Raw genomic sequence first — 11,478 nt, forward strand, 5'->3', positions numbered from 1 at the left:
CAAAGCAAGGTCCATAAAGACATGAATGACAGAGTCTGGTGTAGATGAACTTGACTGGCCTGCAGTGTCCTGCTCTTAACACGATGGAACACCTTTGGGATAAATTAGAGCGGAGATAGAGAGCCTGGCCTTCTCAACGTCAGTGTGTGACCTTGGAAATGCGCTTCTGGAAGAATAGTCAAAAATTCCCATAAACACACGACTTAACACTGTAGGCAGCCTTCCCAGAATAGTGGAAGCTGTTATAACTGCAAATGATGGACCGAAGTCATATTGAACTGTATGAATTAGGGCTGGGATGTCGCTTAAAATTCATATGTGAGTCAAGGCAGGCGAGTGAATACGTTCGGCAGTAGTGTATAGTGCTTGTACTCATAATGACCGCGCATGAGCTGGAACCTATCCTCGGTGACATTTAGTGAGAGAAGCGCTGTCCTCCCTGTGATTGAATGGCGACCAGTCAAAATGTCAGTTGGAGATACGAGTGCAGGTTGTACCCAACTTCTTTTGCCCAAAAGTCAGCTGGCATAGGCACAAGCTCATCTGCCTCCCAAGTGAGGATAATAAACGCTATAGAAAATGGATGGCTGTGTTTAGGCTGTGAGATGATTATATAAAGTATATTTTATTGGAGAACAATAGCAGGACTGTTGTCTAAACCAGTGCCTAATTGAGTGGACATTCAAGTAGCTTTATCACATCCTTTCAAATGTGAGAAATGTGCACTACTTTCAATAAAGCAAGTGTCTTATCAGAATGATTGTATTTTTGTATTTTATTTTTTTTTACCTGTGACGTCACTTATCATTTTAATACGAAGCACAAATAGAGGAGTTGAGCCGTTGGGGGTGTGTATCTGACTGATCCCGTCACCCTCCGCAACCGTCCTACCAACGAACGCTTACAATCATGGAGATTCAAAGGTGTAAAAGAAGGTTGGTGTCAAACGGTTTGTCCGGTTACTAGGTTTTAAATGGCGACAGGTGCCTCGTACAGTTTAGCTCCTGTTGCTAAGCTGCGTCAGAAGAGGCTAAAGGGCTAGCATGGTTCACCTAGCAGGTACCGCTAGCGAGCTAGTTGTCAAGATAGCCACATTGCTAATCAGCTAAACAGGTCTTCTGAAGTACTGTACGAACATTGTATCGTGTATGTTGTAGTAGGAAACGCGTGGGGTGATCGATTAAGCCATGGAAGCATGGCTAGTAATTATGAGGTCAGAATCGTGTTGTATGGCCCTGTTGGTTGGTAACCTAATTAACCTATGGCTGAACATGGAACGACTTCTTAGTACTAGTAGTTGTTTTTCCTCCACTTTGAATTATTTGTTAGGTGATTAGACCCTCTTGAGTGTCAGTAGTAAAGAGTTTTTTTATTGATACTGCTAATTATATGTGCACGAGCATCCTCTCACTGGGCATTTCATTGACAACAAGAGCTGTATTAATTATTCTGTCTGGCCTTAGAAAAATAACGATGCTCACATTGACACTCACAGCGATATTCCTTTAATATGTTTATTATTGTGGTTTGTGCTTGTATAAAGAAAACTGCACTGTTGCCGTTATTAAGATAATAGGCCTACATATAATATACAACACATTACACCGCCTCAAACTAATACAGCAATAATTAATGAATCAACCGTATTAATTTTGTAAGAGTTCTTGCATATTGTGCAGAGTATACCTACACACATATATATATATAATTTACCAGCTTGAATGTAAGAGAACTAACACAGGACAAAAAAAAAGTATGTTCTTACTGCTCTTATTCACTACATTGTAGTGGAAAACTCTTCTCCTTGTCATTTTTATTTAGGTGAATGACTTGTGTGAGACGTTATACAAGCAAGGCGTGAGCTTCAGGTCGCTTCCCAATTGACTTTCGTTTCCATTACACGTCACAGTCACAGAGACTGTGCCTCGGCCCCTCTCGGTGTACATAATTATTTGTGAATCATAAATATTGAACAGCTTTAACATTTACCGTTGTCCACCCCAACCGTTTTCCAAGCAGATCGGGGAGGAAAAAACACTGTGAACACACCCCACACAATAGGATAATTGCTCAGGATCATATTTTTGAGACACCTGACAAATGGTCTTTGCTGACTTTGATTGGGCGGCATGGTGGACGACTGGTTAGAGCGTCTGCCTCATGGTTCAATTCCTGGCCCCGCTTGTGTGGAGTTTGCATGTTCTCCCCGTGCCTGCGTGGGTTTTCTCCGGGCACTCCGGTTTCGCCCCACATCCCAAAAACATGCATGGTAGGTTTATTGAAGACTCTAAATTGCCCGTAGGTGTGACTGTGAGTGCGAATGGTTGTTTGTTTCTATGTGCCCTGCGATTGGCTGGCAACCAGTTCAGGGTGTACCCCGCCTCCTGCCCGATGAGAGCTGGGATAGGCTTTCGCACTCCTGTGACCCTTGTGAGGATAAGCGGCTCAGAAAATGGATGGATAGATGACTTTGATTGGGATGGTATAATGCTCAAATTCAGCCCGATTATCAATACGTGTGTACCCCACTTAATATGGTGAGTTGTTGAATTGTGGCCAGAACAATGAGGTTTGATTTGTGTCGTCTTACTACTTATTCAGATCCTGCCGTCATTAAGGAATTGGCAAGATGGCAGAGAACCAGATTAGAGCTTCACCTGAAGACCTAACGATGCCTTATGTGTGAAGAGAATGGGAGGAAGTGGATCCAAAGCCAAAGGCGCCTGGCCTTTCTCGGGGAGTGGGGCAGGAGGTGACTCTGCCAGTAATGGCAACGAGCAGTCGGTGGCCCGCCTCAAATGTCCCAGGAACGCAACACCCTTTGTTTTTACCAGGAGGAGGTAAACACAACGCTGATAACTCTTTGTTGTAAATTGATAATAAGTTCTTATTGGTTACAGTGGAACCTCCAAAGTTTTAAAACCCAGAATAGTTCAACCGAGTACTTTGCACGATGCTTAGTGAGACTTTGTGAGAGAGGATTAATTTTATTTCTTTTTTTGTGATGCCTTCACTGAAGGGAAGTAGTGGCAATGAAGGAAAATGTGAGAATAACCATAGAACCAGAAATGGCTGACTTGAGAATTAATGTCCAATTTTATTAGTTCTCTTTGTTTCTTTCTTTCTTTCTTACTATGTTTTGTATTCTGTCATGTTTTAAATGTGCGTTAGATATAAATTTGGATTGGATTGATGCAGCTGTATTCTGCTCCTGGGATATTAAAATGTGTATGCAAATGATTGAGTTCATATTTGATTTAACTTTTTTAATGAGTTGCAGTTTCGCATTTTGTTGAATGTAACTGTTGTGTTTGGCAGCTCGCTGTACTACGACGAGGACGGCGACCTTGCCCACGAATTCTACGAGGAGACAGTGGTGACAAAAAACGGGCGGAAAAAGTCCAAGTTGAAGAGGATTCAAAAGAATCTTATCCCACAGGTGAGCTCAAAACAAGTGTTGGCATGAGAAGTGATATTCAACACTAATTTAAACAAGAGAATATAATTTCTGTAGCGATTGCGCCTGAATGTGTGGATCTGAAGCACTATTAAAACGCTATGGAGTTAATTGAAATGTTGAACTGTATAGTATGAACCCAAGTGCGCTTCGGTTTGAGGTCACAAACTGATGGCTGAACATTCTCATCCATCCATTTTCTGAGCCGCTTCTCCTCACTAGGGTCGCGGGCGTGCTGGAGCCTATCCCAGCTGTCATCGGGCAGGAGGCGGGGTACACCCTGAACTGGTTGCCAGCCAATCGCAGGGCACATAGAAACAAACAAACATTCAAGCTCACAGTCATGCCTACGGGCAATTTAGAGTCTCCAATTAATGCATGTTTTTGGGATGTGGGAAGAAACCGGAGTGCCCGGAGAAAACCCACGTAGGCACGGGGAGAACATGCAAACTCCACACAGGCGGGGCCGGGGATTGAACCCGGGTCCTCAGAACTGTGAGGCTGACGCTCTAACCAGTCGCCCACCGTGCCGCCGCTGAACATTCTCCTTCAGGATTTTCTGTTAAAGATCAGAATTCATGGTTCCATCAATCACAGCAAGTTATCCATGTCCTGCAAGAGCAAAGCAGCCCAAGTCCATCACACTACTTCCACCATATCTAACTGTTGATATGATGTCCTTTTTCTGAAATCCTGTGTGACACTTAGACCAGCTGTAACGAGACGCACAAATTCTAAAAAGCTCAGCTTTGATCTCGTCATTCCATATAATATTCTCCCAAAAGTCTTGGGAATCATTCAGATGTGTTTTTTTTTTTTTTTTTTGGAAAAGTAAAACAAGCCTTTATGTTCTTTTTGCTCAGCAGTGGTTTTCGCCTTGGAACTCTGCCATGGGTGTCATTTTTGCCCAGTCTCTTCCTTATTGTTGTCATGAACACTGACCTTAACTGAGGGAAGGGAGGCCTGCACTTCTTTAGAAGTTGTCCTGAGTTCCTTTATGGCCTCCTGGATGAGTCATTGCTGTTCTCTTGGGGTAATCTTAGTAGGCCAGCCACAACTAGGAAGGTTCACCACTGTTCCATATTTTCTCCATGTGAGGCTAATGGCTCTCCCTATGGTTCGCTGTAATACTAAAGTAAAGTACTAAAATACTAAATCTATGCAAAAATGTTAGAGAAGGGGGCCAGTACTTTTTCATGGCATTCTATCGATCTACATACCCAACCTACTTTTGCTCCGTATTCAATTACTTTGTTTAATAAAAAATGATGAAATGATAACATATAGCAAGATAGCGACCTGAGTAGTGAAAGTACTAAGGCCATTTAATAAGGATTTTAAAAATATTGCCATGGATTCATTTACTATTTCTAATGCGAACTGGTGAAATGCTACCACGATAGCAGTTGTTTCAAATGATGTTTTCTCTTCTTTTTTAGGGGATCGTGAAACTGCAGCATCCCTGTATTCACGTAGACTTCCCCATCGTCCTCTGTGAGGTGTGAAGGGTTTTTATTTTCCTATGAAGAACTGACGCTAACTCCTCCTTTTGACCGAAAAGAGGTCAGACCCGACTGAGTGTGCCGGTTAAAACATGAACTGTGGTCTGGAGAAAGAAAAAGGCCAATACAAAGAGACATATCAGTGTTTTGTCATTCACATACAGGTAATACAGATGTTCACTGCCTAGCCGATATGTAAACAGACTTTAAAGAGGACATATTATGGTAAATTGACGTTTTAATGGCTTGTTTACAAGTCTGAAGTACCTGCCCCCGATGAAGTGTGAAATTTACTCAACCAAGTCAATGTATTTGTGAGATGCCTGTTTCTGTAAGCATAAGTGTTCTGAAATTTGGCAGATTGTGATGTCACAAGCTGGCTAATTTACTTAATACCACCCCCACGCTGAGTTTCTCTGCCCATGATTAGGCAGTTATATTATGTGAAGCTCTGCGATGTCCAAGCAGTTCCGATAGAAGCACTATCATGTCAAAGCCAAAAGCTAAGCAGAGCTGCCGCGTTACCAGCGTGTAATTTGGCTTGTTGATGGCGAAGTGCTACCCCCAAAAGTGAAAATACTGAATTTTTATGAGTGCTCGATTTGTTTTATTTGCAACCCCCAAGCTCCTCACTCTTCTTCATCATGACGAAAGCCGTACTCTGCATTCAGTAGAAGCACTTGCTCATTTGCATGGGACAGGACCACCCTATCAAAACAAGCTAATTTCAGGGGATCAAAAAGTGGCTGAAAGTTATGCTGTAATTTGTTGATTCTTTGGGTATTTTGACAAAAGCTTGTCACAAACATCTTATTAAGACCACTGCGGAAAAAGGCATATCTTTCCTTTGAAAACAACACCTCAAACTATGACGTACTTCTCACATGAGGTGTTATTTATGAAAAAAAATACAAAGGAGTGTTCGGGCCACACTGAAAATAGGAAAGAAATAAGTCAAATTACGAGAAAAAAGCAGTGAAGTAAAGGCTGGAATGGATTAATTACATTTCTATTTATATCAATGGGGAAAGATAAACTGAGATACGAGTGTTTTGAGTTACAGGCAAGGTCATAGAACAAATTAAACTCGTATCTCAAGGCACCATTGTAGTTTGACTTTATTTCATAAAATGGCAACTTTTAAATAAAGTAAAAATACCATTTTATTCTTGTATTGCATCTTTAATTTTGTAATATTGGAACTTATCGTAATTAACATACCATGTTATTTACATTTGTCTAGTTGTTTATAATGAAAATTATTAAAATGTTTTCCTTTTAAATTGAATTTTTAAATTGTTTTCTCATGCCAAAATTTGTGGTAATAGTACACATTTATTTTCACAAGATTATTTTTGTTTTAAAAACTGTTCTATTAGGACTCCTCACAAAAGTTATTTTTATGAAATTTTTTTCTTGTCGTTTATGATGTAATTCTCAAAAGATTATAATATTCCTTTCTCTGAATATTTTGACTTGTCATAGTACATCTTTCTGCTTGGAATATTCCGACTTTTTTTCTTCTTTTCAGTGTGGCTCCATAGTCGCTTATACGAAACAGCAGAGGAAGTTAGTGTCTGCCTTTAGTGAGACGTACAGAGGTAGCAAGTGTCTTGGTGTGCGTACGTGTGTGTGCGCACGCGCAGTTTATCTTTGAATGAATGAATGTGTATGCACACGGAGTTTATCAGCAGGACAGCGAGCGATGTTTTATCGTAATAAACGTTCCGTATGTGAGCCTTTCTCAGTCACGTGAGCTCAGACCTGCACTAGTGAACACGATGCACTGTAAATAATTCCGATGTATTAGTTGGAAATACTTGAATAAATAGTTTACTTAACTGAACTTCTTGAGTCGGGACAGACTTTGTGTCTATAGCGTATCTCAATGTGAGATAAATGGAAGCTTTGTGATTTATTTATTTTTAAAATTTGTTTTTGAAGAAACTGTAATTTACCAACTTCGCCACTAGCTAGTGCACCTACTTTTTAATTGTGCTTTCATCTCCTGGCGCTCTGGAATTAAAAAACAAAGTAATATGTTTCATACACGTTTTAACTCTTATTGATGCGAAATGTCCATTTTCTGTAGCAATTGTCCTCATTAGAGTTGTGGGTATGCCAGCTGAATTTTGGCGAGAAAAACGGGGTACATCCTGGTCTGCTTCTCTTGTGGCAAAAGAAGCGGAGTGCACCCTGGACTGGTTGCCCCAGTTGTCATTTGGCCAAGGGTGTTCCCCTGCGTCTCTCACCAGAAGTCATCACCCATAGTTAGCTAAGGCAACCAATACAGGATCTACCCAGATTCTCTCACCAAACCCTTGCTTTGAGCTAAAATTCAGTTGGGGCAACTGGTCCAAGGTGTACCTCGCTTCTCTGGCCAAAGGTCAGCTTGGGCAACCAGTTCATGGTGTACCCCACTTCCCTCAACTGAAATCAACAAGGGCAACACTGCTTCTCTCGCCAAAAGCCAGCTGGGGCAACCAGTCCGGAGTGCACCTCGCTTCTCTTACCAACATCAGCCGAGGCAACCAGTCCAGGGTGTAGCCTACTTCTCTCACCAGAAGTCGGCTGGAGCAACAAGTCCTGGGTGTACTTCTCACGCCCAAAGTCAGCTGCGGCAACCAGCCTAGGGTGTACACCACTTCTTTCACCAAACATCAGTTGAGGCAACCAGTCCAGGGTGCATCTCACTTCTCTTGCCAAAAGTTAGTTGGGACAATTAGTCCAGGGTAAGGATCTGCATCTCTGTGCGAAAGTCAGCAAGGGTGACCAATCCAGGATGTACCCCACTTCACTCAACTAACATCAGCTGAAGCCACAAGTCCAGGGTGTACTGCACTTCTCTCGCCAAAAGTCCAACTGTGATGGGCAGCCCTATTTGTAGGTGAATAGAAATGGATGTTTAACAAATTTGTAAATCTTTTTTTGTTTTTATTTTTAGCATTACCCTGAATAATTACTTGGTTATGGTCACATTCTTAAATTGTCTTTAATTGGATCAACATGGCCTCAAAAAAAGATCCTAAAAAGTCTTAAATTTGCCATTCTCATAAAGTGTCCAGCGAGTTTCGATGAATGAGGTATGTTTCCCCACCTCTACTGTAGATGGCAGCAGCAATCCCATTTCAACAAACCTCTAGACTGAGGTGGTTGCTTCCTCTCTTAATAACAATCCTCTGCTATTGTGCCTCCTGTATAATTATAGGGCCCAACTCACACATTAAGACTTCAACCATGACAATTTGTGGCCTTCCCGTCACCGCTTTGGCAGCGCACCAATGCTTAATAGCAATGTAAACATATTCGGAGGCCTCTTTTGTGGACAATAAATGGCCTGGTGTTCTTTTCCAGTCCTCGCGTGCTGTCTGTAATTGTGTGGAATGCGGTTGGGTGTGTTCCGGTGCCAGAGGTCCCTCACTTTAATGCGCTTCCTCTGTTTCTCTTTTCATGTCATGCTGGGAGCCCAGTGAGATTTGGGGAAGATAAACCCCTCTTCTTTTGGGCCACCCAGCTTTATCGCTTTGAATAAGGGTTCTTGTAAATCATGTGTGACAGCATTACTGGAGGAACTGCTTGTGGGGGTGACACATGCCAACTGAGAAAAACTGAAAAAGGAAAAAAAGTTGATTGTAATGTTGGAGGTAAATTATGTCACCAGTGTTGTCATGCAATGTAACCGAACTGCAACATTTTTCCCCTCAGGCTATTTTGTCCAAAAACGAGAAGAGAGCATCTAGAATAATAAGATCGGATCGTGCCACGATGGGGAAATTTGCTGTGGATTAATGGTGTGCTTTAATGCCGACTTCAAAAAGTCACTGAATACATTTTTTTTAAAATCCAAGAAATAATAAAAAATTAAACTAATTAAGCAGGGTATTCATGTAAAAATAATTAAGTATTCAATTAAATACAAATGCTGTTAAGTCATTTAAAATGTGATTACATAAAACAATCATATAATGAAAAATTATACCAAATAAAATTCAACAAAAAGAGTAGTTTATTCAATATAAATATGAATATTTTGAAAGTTGTATAAATTGCGATTAATTAAAAATGTTATTAAAAAAATCCATTCAATGAATAGTTATTAAATAAATATTTTTAATTAGATAAAAGGCTATTATAATGTCATCAAGTAAACAGAAAACCCATTAAAATTAATACTTTAATTCAATAAATCCAATTTTAAATAAATCAGTCATTGAAGAACAATGATGGCAATTAAATAATTTAAATTAGTAACAAATGAATAGAAAATATATACTTACTGTCAAATAAAAATAATTTACAGTTTTTAGGTAAAATGCTATTAATTTAATGTAATTTAATAAAAATTCCAGTGAATATATACAAATATCATTAAGAAAAATCTAATAATTAAAACATTTTTAACTAAAGGCCATTCATTAAAATAATTTTAAAAATACAGAAATCCATTACTAATAGCGCAATAAGGTAAATTCATATTATATAAATGAATGCATCAAATAGATAAATATTCAATTAAGTGGACAAATATTCTGTTAAAAAAGGTGTTGGAATGTATTATTCTTATTTAATTATATAGAGCTTTATTTCCCTATTGAATTAATGCATATTTTAATCAAAGATTCTGTAAAATTACTCCAGTGATTTGTTTCTAAATACAACCCCAATACCAATGAAGTTGGGACATTCAATTAAACATAAATAAAAACAGAATACAATGATTTGAAAATCATGTTCAGCCTATATTTAATTGAATACAAAGACAAGATATTTAATGTTCAAACTGATAAACTTGATTGTTTTTTAGCAAATAATCATTAACTTAGAATTTTATGGCTGCAACACGTTGCAAAAAAGACTGAGAAAGTTGAGGAATGCTCATCAAACACCTGTTTGGAACATCCCACAGGTGAACAGGCTAATTGGGAACAGGTGGGTGCCATGATTGGGTATAAAAGGTCATTCACAAGCAAAGATGGGGTAAGGTTCACCTCTTTGTAAACAAGTGCGTGACACGGTTGAACGCCTTCTCCAAGTCCACAAAACACATGTAGACTGGTTGGGCGGACTCCCATGCACCCTCGAGGACCCTGCCAAGGGTGTAGAGCTGGTCCACTGTTCCACGGCCAGGACGAAAACCACACTGCTCCTCCTGAATCTGAGATTCAACTTCCCGAAGGACCCTCCTCTCCAGCACCCCTGAATAGACCTTACCAGGGAGGCTGAGGAGTGTGATCCCCCTGTAGTTTGAACACACCCTCCATTCCCCCTTCTTAAAAAGGGGGACCACCACCCCAGTCTGCCAATCCAGAGGCACTGTCCCCGATGTCCACGCGATGTTGCAGAGGCGTGTCAACCAGGACAGCCCCACAACATCCAGAGCCTTGAGGAACTCCGGGCGAATCTCATCCACCACCGGGGCCTTGCCACCGAGGAGCTTTTTAACCACCTCGGTGACCTCAACCCCAGAGATAGGAGAGCCCGCCCCAGAGAACCCAGACTCTTTTATGGTAATATGAGAGGAATGCACAATATAGATATATATTTTCTTTTCAAGTACATTACATTTTTAAAGAAGACACTATTGTACATTTAATGTAGTTCACCATTTCGCCCATTTTACTACTCACATTGTGTTGAAAAGCATTACTCGTGTCGCTGTGTTTTAGCTCTACCGCATCCTCCGTAGCTGACACTGACAGCAGTGCTACAGCAACTGGCAAGAGCATATGGCTCTTGCTGTTGTCAGTTACAGCCATTTGGTGTCACAGTGAAAAAGTTTAACCTTTGGTAGTTTTGATAAATTGGTTTTGTTTTCCTCTTGCCTTTTCTTCTTCACTCCAATGGAGTAACTCTGCTTCCTTTTCCTCACAATGCGCCAACAAGTTTGTTGTGCTAATGCTGCCCTCTTCCTAAATCAAGTCTGGCCATTTGCAGTAAAAAGAGGGAGTAGTCTATTGCATGAGAAGGGGGCAGGGGGCACTCGAAATGGTCATCACATGCGTTTTGGTGTTTTTAAGCATGTGAATAAAGACACAGGAAAAATGCTTGCTTTAAATTGAAGAAAACTTTAGCAGGTTTTATGCGACGTTTTAGGGCCCCAGCAAATTTTGGGGTCCCGGGAAATTGCCTGTGTTTGCCTAATGGTAAGTCTACCCCTGATTATCGTTATGTGTGTACCGGATTTAGCAGATCAGTATTCTACACCGCAGTCTCCACTTCGCTTTGGGACTCTGTTTTCAGTCTCCTCCTTTATAACATTTTGTCTGAGCCCTATGTCAAAAAGTACATAACAGAAACCCTCGTTCTCTCCCACTGTTAGCAGGTCTTGCTCATGTGATGTGTTCATCACAGCACAGTTTGAGCAGTTTCCCTCGACTCCTGAGGAAAAGCCTGAATGGAGAAGAGACTGTTCCTAGATTTTTTTTTTACAGTTTGGGCCTGATTCCCTCACACAAAGGCATTCCATCGCAATCAGAGTGGTGGGGCTACAAAGCGAAGGTGGCGGGGTGTGTGCCCCGT

The 11,478-nt window shown here is 40.7% G+C and overlaps 1 protein-coding gene across 2 annotated transcripts; it reads left to right on the forward strand.

Annotated features, from left to right (window-relative positions):
• The first annotated feature begins 783 nt into the window (after positions 1-783).
• LOC133483346 (tumor suppressor candidate 2-like) lies at positions 784-6,805 on the forward strand. 2 transcript variants are annotated; one of them, XM_061784444.1, is made up of 4 exons: positions 784-935; positions 2,602-2,840; positions 3,319-3,439; positions 4,897-6,805. In XM_061784444.1, the coding sequence occupies exons 2-4, from the start codon at positions 2,692-2,694 to the stop codon at positions 4,960-4,962; spliced, it is 336 nt and encodes a 111-aa protein (XP_061640428.1). In that variant the 5' UTR covers positions 784-935; positions 2,602-2,691; the 3' UTR covers positions 4,963-6,805. The 2 variants fall into 2 exon arrangements, with proteins under 2 accessions (XP_061640428.1, XP_061640429.1); XM_061784445.1 differs by lacking the exon at positions 784-935 and adding an exon at positions 967-1,059.
• The last annotated feature ends 4,673 nt before the right edge of the window (positions 6,806-11,478 follow it).

This window comes from Phyllopteryx taeniolatus, chromosome 9 (assembly GCF_024500385.1).
Source record: "Phyllopteryx taeniolatus isolate TA_2022b chromosome 9, UOR_Ptae_1.2, whole genome shotgun sequence".
Taxonomy (NCBI): Eukaryota; Metazoa; Chordata; class Actinopteri; order Syngnathiformes; family Syngnathidae; genus Phyllopteryx; species Phyllopteryx taeniolatus.